At 41.0% G+C, this 23,578-nt stretch overlaps 1 protein-coding gene across 2 annotated transcripts; it reads right to left on the bottom strand.

The window, feature by feature from the left end:
- Positions 1–14: 14 nt before the first annotated feature.
- On the bottom strand, positions 15–23,302 carry LOC134455665 (copine-3-like). 2 transcript variants are annotated; one of them, XM_063206881.1, is made up of 17 exons: positions 23,220–23,302; positions 22,040–22,178; positions 21,760–21,939; positions 19,302–19,376; positions 18,622–18,693; positions 18,101–18,181; positions 15,524–15,613; positions 13,342–13,440; positions 12,896–12,982; positions 12,698–12,757; positions 12,029–12,162; positions 11,520–11,574; positions 11,255–11,306; positions 10,379–10,512; positions 9,038–9,274; positions 5,913–6,029; positions 3,754–3,851 (listed from the first exon to the last, which is right to left on the bottom strand). In XM_063206881.1, exons 2-16 carry the CDS (start codon positions 22,169–22,171, stop codon positions 5,919–5,921), a joined length of 1,599 nt encoding a protein of 532 aa, XP_063062951.1. In that variant the 5' UTR covers positions 22,172–22,178; positions 23,220–23,302; the 3' UTR covers positions 3,754–3,851; positions 5,913–5,918. The 2 variants fall into 2 exon arrangements, with proteins under 2 accessions (XP_063062950.1, XP_063062951.1); XM_063206880.1 differs by lacking the exon at positions 5,913–6,029 and having other exon boundaries at positions 15–3,851.
- Between the last annotated feature and the right edge of the window lie 276 nt (positions 23,303–23,578).

Below are 23,578 nucleotides of genomic sequence, written 5' to 3'. Positions count from 1 at the left end.
AAAACAATGGTAACTAATTACATACAGCATTTATTCAGCTTTCATGTTACACACACTTATGTTGCAGATGTTTCAATTGTTAATTTCAGAATGTAATTGGGACATACACATTTCACACAATGGAATCATATATTCAGATCAAGTACATGAGACTTCTGTTAAATTTCAGATTACAAGTGATCAGTCGTAATGCCCCTTTTTTCACGTTAATTGAAATTATTTGTTGACACATTTGTAGACCCTGTCAGTAAACTACGGAGAGAGCACGCAGAAGGATGCATACGGTTAATACAATGACTTGTGATGTCTATCATATCCTAGCTACTGTAAGTACTGCTATGGTCCCACTAGAATTTATGTGCCATACCTATCAATCATATTTTGGGGCTCTTATTTAGTATTAACATTATCAATAATGTTATCAATATTGTTCTCACTGAGGCTCCAATGGGACACTGGGCTCTTCAAATCAATATAACTTTTCCTATCCTAGTGGCACCTTTGGTAACAGCAAAACAGACCCTGAATTTGACCACCATTGCCATCTATTTTGCATTTCAGCAAAATGGTTGAATAACACATGGTTTTATAAGTCACATTTTCTGTGACAGGGTCTATTTTGCAGTAACTTCTGTTCTCAATGACTCTTCAATTTCTGACTTGTTGTGAATGTTTGGTCATAGGGTCTATGTATACATGTGTGTGTACGCGCACGTGTGTGTGTGTGTGTGTGTGTGTCAGGGCTTGACACTGGCACCAGCCAACCGGCCAAATGCTGGTAAAACTTGGCTGTGGCTAGTAATACTTTCAGTGTCACTAGCCAATTTGGCTGGCCGCTTATTCCTTGGAATGGCATACGCATCATAGCAGCCTATATTCTGTTGTTTGCCCCTTGTGTATCAATTAGTTGTTCAAGAATAAGTTCAAGAATAATCTCAGTAACTCAGTTTTCTATTTACTTGATATGCTTCCATGTAGATAGCTATACACCCATCTTGCTTTAGCACCTCATCTTCTGAGGTTAGACCAGCACTACTATGATAAAAAAAAATGTTTAATAAAATCTGTGGCTAGTGGATTACCTGAATGGCTAGTGACTCGGGAAAACCACTAGCCACAGTGGCCGGTGGGTGAAAAGGTTAATGTCAAGCCCTGGTGTGTGTGTGTGTGTGTGTGTGCGCGTGTGTGCGCGCACGTGTGCGTGTGTGTGTGTGTAAACAGAAGAGAAGGAGAGGTGTTTTATGATGTCTTTCCCTCTGCTTGACAGATACTCTTAGTAAAAAACAGCAATACACGTGCTAAAAACACATACAAAATATAAGTGAATGTATGATAAAATATATACAGAACTAATTCGATGCTGAAACAAGTAAAATATGAGATAACATTTAAATTGGCAAAAAGCACTAAAACGAACAAATTAATACTGAGATGAAACTTTGGCATCTATTACATTAGGACAAGGGCGTGATACTAGAGAGGATATAAGTAAATACATCTGAAAGATATATACACAAGGCCATTTGTATGATTGAGAAAGTTTCCCAATTCTGGAGTGACAAAGTGCTAATAAAAGGGTAAGCAGCTAAGTTATCTGAAAAGTAATATATTTCTTTAAACTCATTTGCTTGACAGTACTTTACATGACATTATCTTCTCAACTATGGTCAACGTCTCAATTCTCATCACAGATGTCTATTTTATTACAAAAACACACTACTATTTATTGACTTTGCTATTTAATTGTGAACTCCTTGGCTAATCAGACATGATATGGCTTTTCGACAGAGATCGTCTAGTTATTGGACCTGTGTACTGTACACTTGTTTCCCAAGAGGAGTGGGTATCATAAACAAACAATTAGGTCACTTTTAAGTGCATGTGCTGTTATACTGCTACATCAATGCTGTACTTAAGATTGCAGCAGCACTGAAAATATCAAAAGTGTCCCTTCTCCATCCACTGGGTGGCTACCAAGTTCCAGCAGATTCGAATCTAGGTCTAGGACTAGCTCTACTCTTTTTGTTTACTGGGGATTGTTGCATAATGTATGTCAATCACTAGACATAGTCCTGAACTGAAAAATCCTGGAAATGAGGTGGCAAAGCGGGACCTAAACATTGGACCAACTGGGCAGCAGTAAACACATAGAACTGAAATGTTTGACCATTACAACCTGATGACTGACAAAATACTTCATTTGATCCCATTTATTATTTTGTAAGCCACTGCTGCTCTATGTTCATGTAGGACTTCCACATCAGAGATAGCTCATTTACAACGCTCTTATCTCGCCCGTATCTGCTTTGTAACAGAGTGGTGCAGCATGCCATGCCATAGCCTACCTGCATGCCATGCGAAAGATGAACTTCAGCCAGCAGGCTAAATGTTACATACTGCTGATTCCGCACTATTGTATAAAAGATGCTAGCTAAGCACTAGGTGATGGAATATGAGATCGTCTGTGTAAAAAGGTGGCTACATCTTGGTCAAGGTATGGTCTTTCCACATAGGTCAACAGACCTACTTGGCATGCAAACCCGCCAAGAAGAAAATCAGTTTGCAACGGACTGATCAACAGACATAGCAGCTTATAAAGTCCCTGCTTTTTACTTGGTCTCCAAATCGCACAACTAACTCCAACTTTCAATGAACCAGGTCCACAAACATTTTTTAAAAACTCTGTAAACTCAAACAACTTTTGCCCAACTCTATACTTTAGGGGATGTTTGCTTCTTGTGCTCATAGGAATTTCGGGAAACTTTGGTAGGTACGTAAGTAAGCCTGAGAGTTAGCGTTATGCACATGCTAAAGCACTTGAAGTAACATTGAGGTCTTCCTGTTTGCAGTTATCTATGACAATTTACTATACAAATGCGATTGCTATTTACACAAGAAGCCAAAGAGAGAGAGAGTGTGTGTGTGTGCTTGTGTGTGTGTGTGTGTGTGTGTGTGTGTGTGTGTGTGTGTGTGTGTGTGTGTGTGTGTGTGTGTGTGTGTGTGTGTGTGTGTGTGTGTGTGTGTGTGTGTGTGTGTGTTTTAGTGCAGTCTTTTCCCTACAAGAGAAATTAGCACCTCCAGTTTTAATAACCCAGCTAGAAGAATAACAGTCCAAGTAGCTCAGAGGATGACAGTGATGCATTAAGGCTGTGTTCCATTTGTTTGTACTGAGGAGAGCCAGGATGAAGTGGACATGTGATGAAGAAAACGCTGCTGTTTCTTTTCTGACGTCAATTTTACACACACACGTTCATCTGCCAAAACGCCTGCTAATGGCATGTCAATGTATAGCGTCCTAGGAATATAGCTTAAGCATATTGTATAATCAACATAATAATACTGTTAAACATATTGGCACTTGGGGAGTTGCTCATATTGTGCCTGAGAATTTGGAAAACTTCTATAGGAGCCAACAACAGTATTTGAGGACAAATTACAGTCTTGTAAGGGACTCTAGGTAGGCATTTCATTCATCCTAGCTTTCCCCTAACATTTGGGCTATATGAAGGGGATGTGTGTGTGTGTGTGTGTGTGAGTGTGTGTGTGTGTGTGTGTGTGTGTGTGTGTGTGTGTGTGTGTGTGTGTGTGTGTGTGTGTGTGTGTGTGTGTGTGTGTGTGTGTGTGTGTGTGTGTGCAGAGGCTGCAGAGGCTTGGAGAGGAGAACAGTTTGACTGACAGCTCACAATGGACGTGGTCTCTGCATGTGGCGTTTTAATTGGCTGTTGAGAAGTTCATTCCTGGGCTGGAGGGGCGGGCTGGGAGGGCGGAGGGAGCTTGGTCATGTTGAAGTAGGAGACCAGCTGACCAGGAACCTCAGCCAGAACACTCTGGGCCAACGCCTCCTTAGGAGACTGCAGGAGACAGAGAGAGACAGAGAGAGAGAGAGAGAGAGAGAGAGAGAGAGAGAGAGAGAGACAGACAGACAGACAGACAGACAGACAGACAGACAGACAGACAGAAATACACAGAGAGAGGCCGAAAGAAGCACAGAGAGAGAGACAGAGAGGATGAGTGAGACAAAACAGAAAATGATTAACCAACAGCATTAGGGGGGATTTCTCCACTACCATACTTCCCAAAACCCATGTATTGGCATACAAGTAATAAAACAAACACCACCTCATAACATGCATGCAAACAAGATGAATCAATGAAAATTTGTAGAAGGTGCAGAAAAGGCTACATGGACATGGACATGTAAAAGACATGGACAGATAGACAATGACCCAGTGTAAACACAGAGACACACTCTAGCCACCCCATGCGTGTCCACAAAAAGAACTGTTGACAGAGCAGAGCACCCGAGGGCTGCAGAGAGAAACACAAAAACTCGCGGGTTAGTAGTATGTGGAGCATTGAGGATGGTTAGCGATGCGGCTCATGTGATTTTAGCCTCACGCTGAAAATACACACAAGCGAGCAAATTTGTTCAAAGCAACATACGTCACCGATGGGGGACACCAAAAAATGTCTATGTATATGAAGGTACTGAGGTGAGCAACAAGTAGGAACAGACATTGCCTGGCATGCCTGCCATTTTCTCCTTTTTGCCCAATTCTACCCTAACCTGACTCTCGCCTGTGGTTGGGTTCCGACTTAAAGATTGTATTTGGTCCCAGAGTGCTCTTTGAAGGAAAGCACCACTTTTGCCATTGGGCCTTAATTATGATGTTAAGTACAGTTCCAGTTCCATTTCAAAGTTTTAAACATGCAGGCTTTCCAAAACAAAAAAAACCCTGAGTGACGTCATCTACTGTATGCCATGACGTCACTTGTGTTTATTAGCTTACATTTTTCTTGTATGTTTAAACCTTTGACATGGTGGGACTGCAATGGAATTAGCACTATTGTATCCCAATGGACATATAAAAACATGACTGATGTAGCGCCTGCAAAACAGCGCCCTGGTGACTCTTGTTGGCGTTTTGTGGATATTGCACAAAGCAATTTTTCCAGGAGGGCTGCAAACTACACAAAAGTACTATGGGTGATGGCAACAAAATTGCAATTGCAAAAAATGGCATTTAAGTGTTGAATTAACACAGCATTATTAGATGACCCAAGTCCATCAGTATTACTAATGTGAGCATGTGCAGTTCACATTTGCACCAGATCACACTGGCTGCTTCGGTCATAATCAACTGACGTATCAAATATCACATAACCGGACTAAACCAAGTTATAGTAATTGTGCAAAGGGTTAAAGGGGTTACATCCGAAGTATCTGGCGAGCAGAACTCCATCCAGGACAGGGAAATTGGCCTCTCAGGACGTTAGCATATTACAGTGTTCAAGCTAATGCCATCTATGAAATAAAATAATGCTGAGGGGTAAAAAAAAAACATTGCACAAAAGCGATTCATCTCGCTATGATGCAGGTGGTTGCAGAGGGTTGGGCTGTAGTAGCTACTCTGATACATTTTATAATCACAATAAACTCTTATTGCATTCTTTTTCAACAGTCTACTTGTTGCATTGACTGGTTCCTATAAAGCAGCATGGATGAACATGAAATGTTAAGATGCCAGGGTCATGTCATTTAGACATGCGCCCAGGGGATGATTGAGAAAATGTCTGATTTCTCATTCATCCAGATCATCTGAGGTCAAAGTAGTTAAATTGTAGGCAACGCAACTTCTTTCTGGAGATCGAAAAATGTTTAGTCTCTTCAGTAAGAGACAACTTCAGTTATAACTCTGATGCAGGAATCAGAAGTTATTGATCTTGTTAGAGTGAACCTGTACGCCAAATACGAAATTTCCAGTCCTGTTGCCCACAACTCACTCTCTCTCTTTTTTTTTTAGAGGATCAGGGATAATGAAACAGCAAAGCCAGGCAAGGTAGGATGAAGGTTATGAAGGTTATGAAACAAACTGGGGGATGATCAGGGAAAGAGAAGGAGTAAGCCCTACGTGTGTCTATGCAGCATCAGGGTCATGGACAGGCTTCAGGTTAACCATTTTGAAGAAGGCGGACACCTGTCCTGGTAACTCAGCCAACACACTCTGGGCTAAGGCCTCCTTGGAAGCCTGCAAGGAGAATGAGACACAGAGAGAGCTCAGGAGGAGCACGCTCACTAGCGCCATCAATTGGCTTTGGAGTAGATAGATCGATACGCCTGTTAGCTATTGCAGGACGATATGTCATATTTAGTTAGCTGCAAGCGCCTACATATAAAATACAATAGCAAACCTGTGAATAGCCAACACTGATCTCACCACAAAATCAAACAACCATTTCAGACAATTCAATAATTAAGCCGACTGTTGGAACATCAGACCCAAAATGGCTAGAACAGTAATAATATGATTAATTGTACCGTTATAAGGCGAAGTTATAACTGATTAAAAAAAATGCCAAAAACTTCTCACCATCACCCCAAACCTACATTATTTTAAGTGTCACTGACCAGCAATTATAGTACCGACCAAAACTGTCCAATAAGGTCCAACTCATGTCAAAACAGGCACTTTAAAAACAGAGGTTGCAGAATAAAACCAGCAATCCGTTCTTTTAGACGGTAGCTCTTTTCAACATTTCTTGACAAGAGGCACTGCAACCACTACAGCCTGTGCTAACATCCATAATGTACATGTAGTATCTTGACATAGCCAGTCTACTTATGGTACTTGCATTTTATCCAATTGAAAGTTCCAACAGTCAACATCACCGAAGACTCAACCAAACAGTCCAACCAACACTGCAGATTAGCATCCAATGTACAGTAAACTTATGTAATAGTTGGCACCACTTTGTAATTCTCCAACTGTTAACAAGCCTGATTGGTGGTGTAAGCATTTTGGCAGCAAAATGACATTTGGGTCATTCCACGCCAAATCAACAAGAGCCCGCACACTTAGGTCTCAAAAAATTCTGAAAATATTACTGAGTGTACCCATGGTACTTAAGAGAAACACTGTTACTTTATTTGAATGTAAGATGTATACTCTCCATGTTACAGCCAATTTCACTGGGGGAGGGGGGCGCCAATTTTGTTCACACTCTTTTTTTTGTCAAAGTTCACAAGCCCGTAGCTCAAGAACTAAACCTAGTAGGAAGCTCAAATTTGGCATGCTGGTACATAGATAGGAATAGTTTGTTGCAAAACTGTCAGTTTTGGTCTGTATGATCCTGCATCGTCATGGCATTCCCTCAAAGATGATACAAATTGTACTGGAGTTTTTGGCTGTGCTCTGTTTAGGCCTTCAGAAGACATATTTGTGCCCAACATAGCCTCATGATTTTTTCCCCTTGTAGATACAAGTAGAAACACTCCCATAAAAATCTATAAATAGAAAGGAAACCCCATCAGTGTTTGACCAGAAGACCTCACAAGTCTGACAAATCATTTTGGGTGTCATTTTCAGAGCACCAGAACACCTTGTGGGATTGTCCACAGATTTTTATTTTATATTTTTCTTCATTCTCCATGAAGTCTTCTTTTTAAAAATGCCAATGAGACTTGTCTTATGTGATGTTTTCTTTTGTAATTTCCACCCTATACATGGGCAAAATGCAAAAAGAGAGCAACATGATTTCGATAACATTTAATGTAAAGGCTAAATAATCAAATGCAAATTTTGCACAGACATGATCACCCGAGAGTCCCTGTGCAGGGGTGCAGGTATCCCTTTCAATTTAAATTATTTCAGGAGCGTTCAATGTGGGAGCAGGTTCGTACACCAAAAGAGACAGTAGGTCAGGCACAAGGAGTCATGTTGTTACTTTTTTTGACCAGCAGATGGCAGCGGAAGAAACGCATAGAAAACATATTGCCCTCAATGTGCATGTTGCCCATGTTCAGGTTGGAAATTACAAAAGAAAACATCACATAAGACAAGTCTCATTTGCATTTTTAAAAAGAAGAATTAATGGAGAATGAAGAAAAAAATAAAATAAAAATCTGTGGACAATCCCACAAGGGGTTCTGGAGCTCTGAAAATGACACCCAAAATGATTTGTCAGACTTGTGAGGTCTTCTGGTCAAACACTAATGGGGTTTCCTTTCTATTTATAGATTTTTATGAGAGTGTTCCTACTTGTCTCTACAAGGGAAAAAAATCAAGAGGCTATGTTGGGCACAAATATGTCTTCTGAAGGCCTAAACAGAGCACAGCCAAATACTCCAGTACAATTTGTATCATCTTTGAGGGAATGCCATGACGATGCAGGATCATACAGACCAAAACTGACAGTTTTGCAACAAACTATTCCTATCTATGTACCAGCATGCCAAATTTGAACTTCCTACATGGTTTAGTTATTGAGCTACGGGCTTGTGAACTTTGACAAAAAAAAGAGTGTGAACAAAATGGGCACCCCCCTCCCCCAGTAAAATTGGCTGTAACATGGAGAATATACATCTTACATTCAAATAAATTTACAGTGTTTCTCTTAAGTACCATGGGTACACTTGGTAATATTTTCAGAATTTTTTGAGACCTAAGTGTGCGGGCTCTTGTTGATTTGGCGTGGAATGACCCATTTGCAGTCAGGTAGCTACAACCAAACCAACACAAAATACACGTAAGCAGCAGAGAGGAAAGATGTGCAAAAGCAGAATGAAGCCTCAAGTCTCCTCAAATGCATCGTGTGTGTGCCTGTGCGTGTGGTGAATGAAGTAGAAGTAGCTGTAAATTGACAATGTAAGTACAACACCGGTACGTTCTTTCTCACACCAGTATTCCACTGCACCTCATGAGTGTTTTTCTTGCTACATTTACTTCTATTTCTACTTCATACAACTCTGGCATATGTGCATATGTGTATGTCTTTCTGTGTACGTTAGAAGGACAGAGTCATCCCTGATTTCATTCCCAAGTAAGCAACCTGGATTTATTAGTTACAATCCAGCATGACCTGGTTTTGCTTGTCCGATTCAACCAGGTGATCATTCAGCCATACAATTAAACGGAGTTGGTTGAATGGTCACCTGGTTGGATTGTACCGGTAAAACCAGGTTGCCCATCACTGCAAGTAAGCAAGATGCGGTAGACGGCGGAAGAACCGTTCGGGCCGGGGGAGAATGACAACTCACATTCTGGAAGTTTCTGAAAGGCACAAACTGTACAATGTCGCGGGCAGCCGTCTCTCCGCTGGGGGCGCGCAAGCGGCCGTCATCTCCGTCTAGGAACTCCATGGCGCTGAAGTCGGCCCCGCCCACCCCCACGATGATGATGGACATGGGCAGACGCGAGGCGTTCACGATGGCCGACCGGGTCTGGTCCAGATCTGTGATCACGCCATCTGTGATGATGAGCAGCACGTAGTATTGCTGTGGGGACAGAGAGAGAGAGAGAGAAAGAGAGAGAGAATGAAGAATAGAAAGAAAAAAGAAAGAGACGGTGGTAGAGAAACAGAAATAAAGAAAAGAAAAGAAAAGAAAAGAAAGGAAAAGAAAAAGAAAAGTAAGTAAGAAAGACAGAGACAAAAAGTGAGAAAGATAGTACATTGCGAGACAGCAAAAAAACATAAGAAGCCAACAGCAAATGCCACAGGATTGAGCTTAAACAGCTAATGTGTGTTTAAGAACAAGATTAGCAGATCAAATGCAAACCGGTTTGTGACCAATGGACCGATCAACATGACTTATGAAGTTTCTTGCGTTGCATGTGACCAGACACTGTAGGGCAGTCATGGGTGAGCGGTTAGGGCGTCAGACTTGCATCCCAGAGGTTGCCGGTTCGACTCCCGACCCGCCAGGTTGGTGGGGGGAGTAATCAACCAGTGCTCTCCCCCATCCTCCTCCATGACTGAGGTACCCTGAGCATGGTACCGTCCCACCGCACTGCTCCCCATGGGGCGCCACTGAGGGCTGCCCCCTTGCACGGGTGAGGCATAAATGCAATTTCGTTGTGTGCAGTGTTCACTTGTGTGCTGTGGAGTGCTGTGTCACAATGACAATGGGAGTTGGAGTTTCCCAATGGGCTTTCAGCTTTCTTTCAGACACAAAAAAGCTCCCGCACACTGTCCACATTTGCAGTGTTTTAATAGCAACGTTTCAGTCTATTGACCTTCTTTAAGCAATTCAACAGTACAAATGGTTACAAAAACACTAAAATAGTTCGGTTGGCAATGGTGAACCAATTGCATTCCACTACAAATTGCATGTGAATACAAAGTGGACACGACAAAATAGGGAATGGAGGAGCATGAAGTGTCATGGGGGTCATGTTGTCCTTGCACTGGAGAACATTAACGTTTTCATGCAGAACATCTATAATAAGCTTGTTGTAAACAAAATGGCTATGTCTTAATCTGTTACTTAAGGCTCTGGGTAATGTCATAGCAATGTTTTTATTCAGTTTTCTCGGCATGCAGTGAGTCGCATCGCCAGCGATCCCATGTGCACTAAAGGGTTATTAAGCTTGGCTCTTACCGATGCTGATTTCTGGCTGGCAGCATCGTAGGCAAACCTCGCCACGTGGTTGATGATCGGGGAGAAGTTTGTGGGACCATAAAGACGCACTTGAGGAAGACATACTCTGTACGCCTCGATTACTCCTTCAATGCCTAGCAGACAGACAGACAGACAGACAGACAGACAGACAGACAGACAGACAACACACACACACACACACACACACACACACACACACACACACACACACACACACACACACACACACACACACACACACACACCCACACACACTGTATTGGCAAACCAGGCTTGGTGGTGAAACACTTGACTTAATGTTGCCTCTATATCTCAAAAGAAAGATTTAACTATTGTGTAATTCCCCGAACAGATTACAAACCAACTAGCGGTAAATATTTTTCTTCATCCACCCCATTCCCACATGGATTTGTCACGAACCACATGAATCATTTCTGGTATGTGGCTCAGAGGGGGTCAACACAGGGTAAAGGTACACCAAATATTACAGCCAAATAATTAACACAAGCAGATGAAATACTATACTAGCATGGAGTATAGACTATGAGCAGGTCCATAGGGCTTGGACTACATAGTCATAAGTGTGGTGTTGATTTAACAATTAGAGAGTGTACCAAATACACTCTAGAAGTTAAATTAACACAGCATTTTTTACTTCCTACTGTATGTGATGCATGAATTCAGATGAGCAAGGCAGAAAAGCTTGATCTCATCTGAAAATCTGAACCACAGTCATGTCATCCAGATTAGTGAGTCATCCAGATTAAGATTACTACATGTCATCCAGATTAGGAGTATAGCGACATGGATGTTGAAAACAGATCACAGAGAGAGGGACAGCCGATTGTAACTCACCCTGACAGTAGGGGCTGGTGGTGTTGAAGTTCAGAGGGAACTCATGGGAAACCTATGGGGACAGAAAAATACATGATGAACATGTAGTGCGAGAGAGAGAGAGAGAGAGAGAGAGAGAGAGAGAGAGAGAGAGAGAGAGAGAGAGAGAGAGAGAGAGAGAGAGAGAGAGAGAGAGAGAGATTCCGAGGATGTGAGAATAAGAATAGGAAAGGGAGAAAGAGAGACAGGCATTCAGAAATACTGAAGGTGGAGAAAGAGACTGTACCTGCCAGTTAGGTGGAATTTGGGCTCCAAATCCGAATGCAGGAAACAATTTATCACTGTGGGAAGAGGAGTTGGAATCGTAATGAGCAACATTGTCCATACTAGTCTTCCTTTGGCATATTTTTAAAAACAGCGAAACATACTTTACTTTACACAGTGGTCTTTCACTAAAGAGGCAGTAACATAAAGTAAACCAAAGACTGACCTGTCAACAAAATCTAAATGCTTTTAAAATTGTTCACAAAATGTTGTCTGAATTTATTCTTTCTAATTTATGGATAAACTGGCAGTTTTTGATGCATAACTGTAGAACGTATGGAGAGTGATTGCATGTCATGGAGGTTGTGGGCAGTCACCTGTCATAGTCCTGGATGACTTGGCCGACAGACAAGATGGCACTGAGGTACTATGGGCAATCAAACCAGTGGACTCATATTTCACAATGGATACAACGACATACAGTTGTGGGTTGTGTTGCGGTGAGTTATGTTCATGTGGTAGTTTAGTCACCTGTCGTAGTCCTGGATGACTTGGCCGACAGACCAGATGGCACTGAGGTACTCGTTGACCCCGTTGGGACTGATGTAGTGCAGCGAATCAGGAGAGCGAGGGTCACCGTTAGACCCTGTGAAGTCCACACCCACCTACACAGACAGACACAACAGGAGAGGAAGAGTCAGTGATTCCACAGTCGATAACCTGTCAGAAGCAGACATGATGGATTAAAAACGTCACAATTTGATAAATATTTCTTCTGCCTGTGATGTCAAGACACAGTGATGAAAGAGCTGATGAAGAAATTAGCTGTTCAGTCTATTGGCTGGAGGTATCGAACATAAATTCTGGCTTATAGCCTGCTTATTTTCTTCTCATGCTTTGAACCCTGCGCCTTATACCACAATGCGGAGAAAGTGTAGTTTATTACGTGTGCCAAGCACAAAGTCAAAAGGGTTGGCTCGAGAGGTAATGCTTTGAAGATATAAAGTCAAAGTTACAATGTGGACAGCCGTGGCTTATACAGAGGCCTGTATATGTACAATTTTTTTTTCTTCTTCATTTGAGAGGGCGTGGCTTATTGGCCAGAAATGGCATAATAGCAGGACTTTTACTGTCTAAATCTGGAACCATCGTCCTCTTTGTTGGAAATAGGTACAAGAGAACCCATGTTAAGATCCTTACCGTGAAGTTGATCTGACATCCTCCCATGATGTAATCCAGGAATGTGTACTCCTTCGTAATCTGCACACATGAACGAGACACATTGCAGTTGTAAAGATGTACTAACACACATACTAATGAGAGAGAGAGAGAGAGAGAGAGAGAGAGAGAGAGAGAGAGAGAGAGAGAGAGAGAGAGAGAACACAGGAAGTACCTTACCTCACAGTGCTTGATGACCACAATGCCAGAGTTCTTGTAGTGCTTCTTCTTCTGTAGTTTCTTTGAATTTATGCACTCAAACTCAGCCTGTCAACGCAACACACAAAACCCACAAGCCAACTCAACCAATGAAACCTCTCTGTGACATGGTGATGTGTCAAGTCCATTTTGCACAAAAATGCGAGCATGCACGACTGTCATACACTAATAGTATTATATGCTATTCAAAAACGATTCAATAATTAATTATAATTAACTATTAAAACATTGAAATACACCTATACACAACGAGATTTTAGTATTGCAGTAATACACAAAGTCAAATGTCACAGTGTGCAAAGCACAGGAAGGGAAGCAGTACTTTACTTTACAGAAGCAGTACAATACAGTAGCTTTATATGGATGGAATGACATTTAGTGGTATTAGGTTCTTCCAGTCCACTCACCGGCGATGCACGCGAAGCCTCTGTCAAGCGTGTAAGAGTCGTTTCAAATATCCCGATCAAGTCATGTGACCCGTCACTGTCATAATCGTAACATTCCACCTGAGAGAGAGGGACGTTAGCAGAGAAAACACAGGAAGAAGAAGTCTTTTACTATTTCTGCAGTTAGTCCAACATTAATTAACTTCCCCAAAACAAGGCAAACACAAAACCTCACCCAAGTCTCAACCCAAGAGTCAACACAGCAACACCTCACACTCTAGTCTAACTCAAACACACTTCAACAGTCTGCTAGGCACTGCTGGAGCCGTGCTGAGGGTACATGAGCACACTTTTAAAACACTGTCATTGGACTACAGTAACTAAGTGAGGGCTTAACAATTAATTAATACAAACATTAAACAAACCAACAATTATTAAGAAAGTGGCTTCTAATCTTTAGTTTTCATACCACTACTTCTACTTTTCCTATGTGTTCCGTGCATTCCACCATACATGTTTGTGTTATGGACTAATACTACATGTGCATCCTTCTGACTAGTCCAATCAATAAGAGATGGGTTTTAATGTTCAGCCCTAAAAATCTATAATTGGAGAATATGAGAGAGAGAGAGAGAGAGAGAGAGAGAGAGAGAGAGAGAGAGAGAGAGAGAGAGAGAGAGAGAGAGAGAGAGAGAGAGAGAGAGAGAGAGAGAGAGAGAGACTTTACTAATCACTATGGGGGGTGAACGGGAAGGTTCACAATTGTCCTCCTCATACAAACCTTTAAGAACCCTGTTATATAAACACTTTTGTAACCTTATTGTCACCAAAATGATAATGACGATGTCTTCTTCATCAGATACTCCAGATTCTCAGTTAAGTCATAGCAATGTAGCTATGATGGAGTAATGGAGTAAAGCGTTTTCAGCCAACAGTGAATAGAATCGCCAGTAATCCCATGTACATGAAAGGGCTGCCAACAATGACTTACAGCAGGGCTATTCAAATGGCGGCCCTGGGGCCAGATGCGGCCCTTGGACAGCAAGGTTCTGGGCCCCCCACAAGCCCCTTCAAATACAGAATCGTTTTTTGGAATTAAGAGATAAAAGTATGTGCTCCGTTATCATGCCGAAATGGGACACGGGACGTTAAAATGCAGGAAATACATCTAAGAAATGCTACATTTTCTGGGGGAGGACACCCAGACCCTCCACTTCAATGAAGACTCCCATATTTTTTTCATTGACAATCGGCAACCACGGCAACCATAATACATATGTATAGTTCGGCCCCTTTACTGGGAGGAATTTGAAAAACTGGCCCTCGTTGAAATATAATTGAATTCCTCTGACTTACAGGAAAAAAAAGCTTCTCTACCATTTCACACCCACAAGCACACCCTTTACTCAGCAGTGTCAGTCACACAGCATGCAGATGTCCGTGTCCATATGACCCACTAACCGACTGGCTGTGGAAATAACCACACATGATTCCTGCTTGTGTTCCACTGGATAAATATAGCCCATCCAATAGCAAACATACATGCATGCATGCCATGCACGCACACATATACACATACACACACCTACTCCGACATACAGTATCTCCACACATCATGCACAGATCATTGCAGTAGAAAAGATGGCACACATAGGCAAATAAGACCACAGGTGCACAAGCACACACACACACACACACCCACGCACATACAGACAATGTTGATGTTGAGAAACTTACATGTACCTTCGGGTGTATTGCTCAAGAAAAATTACAGCTGAAAGTTGATTGACTTATGAGTTATTCATCATTTAACACCTGAGCCTAAATGCGTGCAATACAACATCCATACACAAGCATTTGCAATGAGACAACATACACATGTACAGCAGACACAGACATAATGCTGGGCAATTTAACACAACATTACAGCATTTCAAAGTGGGAGCATACAGTAGTAGTCGTGTTGTGCATAGTGACAATACATTGCCTATCGAGTGCAAAGCTGCATGCAACTGGAAACCGTCTTGATCCAGTGTGTGTGTGTGTGTGTGTGTGTGTGTGTGTGTGTGTGTGTGTGTGTGTGTGTGTGTGTGTGTGTGTGTGTGTGTGTGTGTGTGTGTGTGTGTGTGTGTGTGTGTGTGTGTGTGTGTGTGTGTGTGTGTGTGTGTGTGTCCACTGAGGAGTGTGTGTAGTTGACCCTCACCTTAATAGGTTTGTCCATATCTTCCCCACACAGACTCCTTAAGGGGATTTTAAAGGGCCTCCAACTGGGGTTCAGATTATTTTTCACCACCTGTGGAAACAGATTATTCATAAATATCTGAGTAATTAAAACCACAGTTGTGATCCCATCACATCACAGCATGATAACTCTGGGAAATCACTTGAAACGTTTTTTTATCAAAGAATTTATGGCATGTTCGAGAACAATATGTGGGGGGAAACCTGTAAGACTCCTGCCTATCTACCTACCTAAGCCTTGCAGTCAATTTAACAATTAGACTAAGGAAAATATCATGAAACACGACAGTACGAAAAATGTATTAAAAGTTGTTAATTCGTACAAATGATCTTGGCTTTAAGATATGGTCTAATAAGGGTATCAATAAAATATCAGATCTTTATGACAACAACTTTCTTTTAAGTTTCACTGTCAAGCAAAGATTTAACATTGATGGCAAGCATTTTTTCAAATAATTGCAGATTAGACATTTTATAAAACAAACTCAAAACATGCCCTCCCTGAACACAATTGAAATGATAGCTGTGAACTATTGTGGCAGACCTGGACTCATTCCTAGATTTTATCACAATATCATTGCAAAATCATTAGAGTCCTCAGATGATAAAAGGCACGCCTGGTGTCTAGATCTTTAAGAAGAAATAACTGATGAAGAATGACAGCACGTATGCTTACAAAGCCAAGTTCAAACAATAAATACACAATTTAAGTTACTTCAGTACAAATGGCTGATGAGAACATATATTACTCCAGTAATACAACATCGTATTGATCCTAACACACCTGATCTATGTGTTAAATGTGGTACACAAAAAGGGACTCTATTTCATTGTCTTTGGGAATGTTCCATTATCCAAGAATTTTGGAAGGAGATAATTGAGACTTTGTCTAAGATAACTGATACACATCTTCCATTGTGTCCTACGCAGTGCTTAATTTGTGAAGCGGGAGGTCCCGGAGCACAGAGGATGGGTGGCTCCCCCCCGAGGGGAGGGTCTGTGATGTCTTTCCATGAGGTTCCATCCAAGCTTCCGGAGCTCTCGTCTGAGGTTCCGGAGCTAGCTCCCCCTTGCTCCCCCTCAAATTAAGCACTGGTCCTAAGCTTTGTATACTGGGACTTTTCCCAGAAAATTGTACCCTCAGTAAGTATGAGAAATCAATGGTCATATACTGTATACTTGAAGCAAAACACAAAATAGCTCTTTCATGGAGATCTATGTATAGGCCAAGTAAGCAAATGTGGACTAAAGGACTTTCACACTGTATAGCCATGGAGAAGTTGACATCCGTCATCAAGGGGAAATATAACACATTTATTAAGATCTGGGATTCCTTAATGGAGTTTTTGGAGAGAGGGGGTTTGTCTGAAATTGTATAACCCATTTTCTTTTTTTCTTTTGCTTATGTTATTACTTTTTTTTACTGTCTTCACATTGTTAATCTCAAGATTTTGTATCTACATACTGTTATGCTTGAAGATTACATCTGTCAACGTGCCTTCTTGTGCTCTTTTTATTTTGTTTCTATTCTGTTTTTGTATGTGGTTGTTTGCTAATTAAAAGGAAAAAATAATAAAGATATTTGTCAAAAGAATAAAAAAATGTTAATTCTTTTATTCATGTGACTAAGTGTTGCTACATGATAGTTCAACAAACAATTTGGTAACACATTTTGATATGCACTTTTGCAACAGTTTCAGGTTTTTTGATTGATGGGAAACAAAACGATGAAAGAGGCTATCGCCTGCAACAGCCCTCCATACAACAGACTTCCGTCCTCATGAAATTAGCTGACTGACTTCCTCCTCGCCTGGCCTGCGAGCAGCATCAGCATCTCTCACCAGTACAGCTGATGTAGCTGACACTTGTTGTGCTAAACACATTGCTTAACAGATGCTCATAACAGGCCCACTACTGTCAGCCTTGCTGGCCAGGCCCAGGGTTCTGTCGATAAGTGTTGCTTTGCCAAACACAATTACCAGTGGGCTATTAACATAGTCCTTACCCCTTCCCTAACCACTAATCCGGAAGCAGTGTGCAGAGCAGAGCAATGGATAGGCTATATCGAGATGACACCGGGACAAAACTCTTCTGGAAGGTCTGCTCTCCTCAATACATACAAGATCATCATGGGAACCAAATTCTGGGCAGCTCCTTCTTCCTGGGCGCCAGAAAACTGACCTCTTTGTCCAGGGCCCTTTGTTATAGACCTTATGGTTTATAACTATAAGTCATATACAACCAGAACCTAATTTGTACTGGGTAGTACAATGCACGTTAAACGGGTTACTTAAATGAGAGCAGACTCCTGGTGGGTAAAAGGATGGTCTTGACAGATTGTGAAGTTCAAAGATCGCAAACTGCCATGTATACGGCATGATTTGTTTGTTTTCACATGGCAGGTGTCATGGCACTACTCTCCCCAGCGGTGCTATAAAGTGTAGCTTAGGAGACAGAGAGAGAGAGAGAGAGAGAGAGAGAGAGAGAGAGAGAGAGAGAGAGAGAGAGAGAGAGAGAGAGAGAGAGAGAGAGAGAGTACCTCTGTCCGGTGAGCAAGCTGCCATCCCGAGTCCATTTGTCTGTAGAACTCCAAGTAAGGATCTGACTTTCCGAAGAAATCCTATATAACAGTGTAATATAATAGTGTAATAAACAGTATAAAGGAACCTTAGGAGGAAGAAAGGAATATGATCTTCCATTTTGAAGGAAAACGACAACTGTGAATAACGTAACTTGATCCGCTAATTAAGGTTACTCACAAACAGACTAACATTAGTTAGCATGACACAAACTGGCAACACATTATCACAATCAAAGACAAAGACGATTCAAAACAAATATTAAAAAATCAGGTCAAACTGCTTGGCAAGTTGCTAAGCAAGTTGGTAGAGATGGACATGTTCAAAGCCTATGGAAAAAGACAACCACCCATATCCTTCCCTTCTTCCACCCTCTGTAAATGATTAAACAGGTGAGCTGTAAAATGTTCAAAACTTCCCTTCAGTGATATCCAACCAGCATGACAGAGAACAAGAAATTTCAGAGAGCTGTTCCGCTAACCTTGTTGTCAAGTTTCCTGGCTTCTGCCTCAAAGTTCACCACTCTGTTATCCTTGATCTCTTCAGCAGAAATCTGAAGGGAGACATAAAAATCAGTTGCTTTACAAAGAATGAGCATTTGACAAATATGTATGGTACATTTGGATTGTCTCTGCTGCTGTTTCCGAGTTGAAAAGGAGCTTCTAGTCACTATATTAAGTCCTTAGCAGTAATATGTAGCTTCACAGTCCCACTGAACGAGTGAGGAGGTTAAAAAAAGTGTCCAGCCGTAAAACGTGCATTAAATGATGTCAGTGGAAAAACCAATGCAAATGATATTGCAGCAAGAATATCCAGTTGGTCCAGTCTCTTTTTTTTTCCAGAGCATTGGCAGACGGGCAAGGGGAGTCAGAATGAGCAACTATTTTTAATACACTTCTAATGGAATAACGTATTTGGGAAAGTTTGACAACGGGGGACCAGTGTGCCTTGTGTTGCATAGTATTATAATGCTTTGAGAAGTACTGTACTGTATATGTTATGTAACAAGTTAAAACGAAAACAGAGTGCTCACTCATAGACAACAAATACTGTAATTTGAAACTAGATCCATTGAGTGTCACATAATACATCCAACATTAACAGCGAAGAGATCTCAGGGTGTGTTAATGTGTTAACTACAGCCATGCTCTAGTGCGTTACCGTGATGGTTCCTTTTCCTGCAGGCTTCTTGTTCTTCAGAACCAATGGACGGGTCAGCTTTCTACTGGACACAACCTGAAAGGACACAGGCAGACAGTGATGATGTACAGACGCAGTCTGTTGTGCAGTATTGCCTTTATTACCACCAGTATTGCCTACTTTTTCTGTTGATAGATATGCCTTTGTCCTGCACCTGGCCTCAGTGAGGTGGCATGTGCGTACATTCACTCGTCGTCTACCACAGGCCACATACAGTATATCACGAAAGTGAATACACCCCTCACAGTTTTGCAGATTTTTGAGTATATCTTTTCATAGGAAAGCATTACAGAAATTTCACTTTGACACAATGATTAGTGACCTTTTAACAACATATTTAACTGCTTAAATTTCTTGTTCACTCAGAAAAAAACAAAATACAGCCATTAATGTTTGAACATGTACTCACAAAAGTGAGTACACACCAAAGTAAAATCCGGTAGAGAAGGGGCTGTGTTGTGTTTATCTTGGTCTCTTCAGATCACACAACATGGTTCCAGTGATCCATATCCTTACTCTGTTCATCTCTCTTGAGACCAAGATAAACAAATTTGCTTTAGATGGTGTCAAGCATGTGTGGTGGTAAACAAGTGAGTTTTACAAAAAAGGTGTAGCCTCTCCATAGCCAAGCATGGTAGTGGGACTGACATGGTTTGGGGATGCATGAATGTTGTCAACATTGGCAATCTGAAATACACCTAAAAGAAACATGCATGTCATCATGCACTGTGACTACTGAAGCAGATCCTGATATTCTCCATAGGATTGCATTCACATCTCACACCAATCTATTTAAGCCAGATGCAGACTCAAAATGTAAAAGTTCAATGCAAAGAAAGGTTGAAACGCACACTGATGACCTCCCTTTTCATCCCTTTTCATTTTGTTTCAATTCGAGACGATTCAAGCCAACACAGCCCCTTCTCTACCGGATTTTAATCTGGGGTGTACTCACTTTTGTGAGTACATGTTCAAACATTAATGGCTGTATTTTGTTTTTTTCTGAGTGAACAAGAAATCTAAGCGGTTAAATATGTTGTTAAAAGGTCACTAATCATTGTGTCAAAGTGAAATTTCTGTAATGCTTTCCTATGAAAAGATATACTCAAAAATCTGCAAAACTGTGAGGGGTGTATTCACTTTCGTGATATACTGTACCCACATGTTTAATAAAACTAGGGGTCGACCGATACAGGTTTTTTAATGGCCGATCCGATACCGATTTTTTTCCCCATGGCCCATGGCCGATACCCGATTTCCGATACCCGATTTCCGATACCGATATGGGTTAAAAAAAAAAGTTTAAAAAATGACAAATATTCCAGGTCTCAAGTTAAAAATAAATAGCCATTTATTTAACATAATCAAATTGAGGTAGAACTTTAAGTAAAAAACAATGAACAATGAACAACCAAGTAATACAAAAATAAAGTGTCTTGGTGCTTTTATAAAACCTGAATAACATAAAATAATAAATATTTCAAGTGACTGAACTGACGTTAAGAACAAGTAACAAAAAAATGTAAAATAATAGTAATAACAATAAATAAACAAAAATGTGCATGACAGACTCTTAATAGTCTTTAGTTGTGTAAAAAAAATAAAAATAATAATAAATAAACAAAATTGTGCATAATCTGCATGAAAGACTCTTGTAAATGACGCTGGGTGCGTATCGGCCGTATCGGCCATGTGTATCGGCCGATGCCGATACACCTGAACAACGCTAATATCGGCCCGATATATCGGCCGGCCGATATATCGGTCGACCCTTATACTGTACATGGACATGTGCTGTTCCATTATATTGTCAGTCCTGGCATTTAGTGATCGCGACTTCCTAAAAAGTTGTGCAACTGAAGTAACAGCACAATGGGGCAATTTACAGCGGATACATCATGACATTAGTGTACAGTACACAGTGCCATGCGTATGTTTTTTGCCCCCCTACTGATATTTTACTTTTTTTTGCATATTTGACACACTTTTTTTTTTTAGCATTTTCAGATCACCAAACAAATGTATGTAAACATTAAACAAGGATGACCCAAGCGAACAAAAATGCAGTTTCTCAGTGATTATTTCATTTGTTAAGAGAATAATCCCATAAATCTTGCATGAGCCCCACTCAATGGATCAGTTGGGGGGCAAAAACATGCGGCACTGTATGAAGTAAAAGAAAAAGGGAGCATACTCTATCATTGTCCTGATTAAGAATTTAATACTATAATATTCACTGGAAGGAAATGTCTACACACAACCACAAAGCTGTTATTGTAGAAAGGTATCAATAGATATGTTTTAAAATGTATGAATTCACAACTTAAAACGTAAATGAATATGAGAATACTCACAGTCACGGGCATATAACAAAAAGGGATGTGTCTGTCTCTATTTCTGTATTCAAAATATGTCATACCTGGCCAAGTGTGCACTCAAACTCCCCAAGAAAGTCGTCGTCACTTAGATCCACCGTTGCGTTGTCAATGTCATAAATGCCAAACTTAATCTTCTGCACCACCTCAAAATAGTAGTCCAACAGAAATTTCTTGGCGAACTTTGGGTTGAGGCAGTTTTGTACTTTCTCAGTGCGGCCCACCTACAGAGTGAATTGTCAATGAATTAGGTTTGTTTACAATAAATAATGATGATGATGATATTTTCAATCCTGTCCAGGTTGCAAGTTGAGAATGTCTTACCTCGAACCACTGCGATGAGGATGAGTTCATTAACAAGACACACAACGGGTCAGACTTGGACGTGACATCTCTGTCCAGCAGATTCTCACAGGACACCGTCAGTTCCACCTTTGACACGCACTGCTGCGCCATAGCCTACCTATTGCCAACAACAGATTCAAGATTCTTTTGAATGGTCCCGAAGGAAATTTGTCTTGGACATACATAGCTACCACATACACAACACTGATACACATGACGCCAAAAAACAATAAACAAAACAATATACACATGTTTTCCATTCTCTCCACTCTCCAAAACTGGACACTTAAACAGCTAGACTATTGACTATAGCCTACAGTACAGTCATTGGTCTCACACGAAATGACTCACACAAATCCATCAGCACATGCCATGGATGACAGCAGATCCTTTAACTGTCCATGTCACTGAGCAATCATCTTTTGACAATATACGTTTTACTGCCACAGTAGCTCTATTCATGCGCTTTCTTACAGGTGGCCCACTAGGTTTGCAGTAGTAGCAGAGAGACCAGAATCTCTGGTAGTAGTTGTAACCTATTTAGGCCTACTCTCAATGGTTGTGACAGTAGCTTAGTAGGCCTAGTAGGATTAGTAGTGGTCGTAGTAGCCTAGTAGTAACACAGTGGTAGGCTAATGGTGGTGGTGGTGGTGGTAGACAGTAGATAGCTTTTCACTGTTTTGACATGAAAAGGGCAATTTCTTGTGTTGATCATGGATGTGATAATAATCAACATCTGGATGCAAATATCAACAACCACAGTAGACCTACAGGCACGTGGATCTGTAATGTTCTTTACATTCGACTGAAGTATGGTTGGCGAATGTTGTCCCTACCTCAAAGACTGTCAAATCCAAAGCACGAAACATAAGCTACGATTCGAGTGAAGAAGTTAGGGGAAAGAGAAACGTGAAGTTGCTGTAATCCGACGCAGTCATTTGTACAAGTTAGTAAATAAGAACGAAATATCAAAACTATTTAATAGAACTAAGAAACATATTAAGATTTCGCGTTGCCATAGGTGGCACGTAAACATTAGCTTCGAAACGAGAGACAAACAGGATTGCAATCCACACATTTACCATTTCAGCACTTAACCTACAACAACTATGTTAATATAAAAATAAATAAACTTAGACACATGCATGCCCACACGTACCTGTTAAATTGGTCAGGATCGCCTGAAAATAGCTGGAAAATATGACAACTGCCCTGCTTCTGCTCACGGTGTCGTAAATGGTACCCCTGATGATGTCATAAATTGGGCTGGGCTGGAATGTACAAAGGCGGAGTTTCGAACAGATAGAATAGAAACACAAGCTGTAAAAAAAAGTATATGACGAACTCAACGATACTGGTGCAATGTTTCTAGAAGACGGCACCCAGACCATTTAGTCTGTGAACAAGCCACATCTTTTCACTCCCATTGATCGCATCTGATAGCATTACTGGATAGCATTCATTTTCCACAGCACTTTTCGTACAACATGCATGAATCCAACTTCTGCTGCGGGTTGC

This window comes from Engraulis encrasicolus, chromosome 9, assembly GCF_034702125.1.
Source record: "Engraulis encrasicolus isolate BLACKSEA-1 chromosome 9, IST_EnEncr_1.0, whole genome shotgun sequence".
Taxonomy (NCBI): domain Eukaryota; kingdom Metazoa; phylum Chordata; class Actinopteri; order Clupeiformes; family Engraulidae; genus Engraulis; species Engraulis encrasicolus.
Note: the sequence above shows the minus strand (reverse complement) of the source record. Positions and strands in the feature narration are given on the sequence as shown.

Excerpts from the sequence above, each read along its gene's own strand:
- LOC134455665 (XM_063206880.1), bottom strand. The coding sequence starts at position 22,171 with ATGGCGCAGCAGTGCGTGTCAAAGGTGGAACTGACGGTGTCCTGTGAG. Across the intron at positions 19,377-21,759 it reads TTGAGTGCACACTTGGCCAG|GTTGTGTCCAGTAGAAAGCT; the intron begins GTATGACATATT and ends GTGTCCTTTCAG. Across the intron at positions 12,758-12,895 it reads TGGTCATCAAGCACTGTGAG|ATTACGAAGGAGTACACATT; the intron begins GTAAGGTACTTC and ends TCATGTGTGCAG.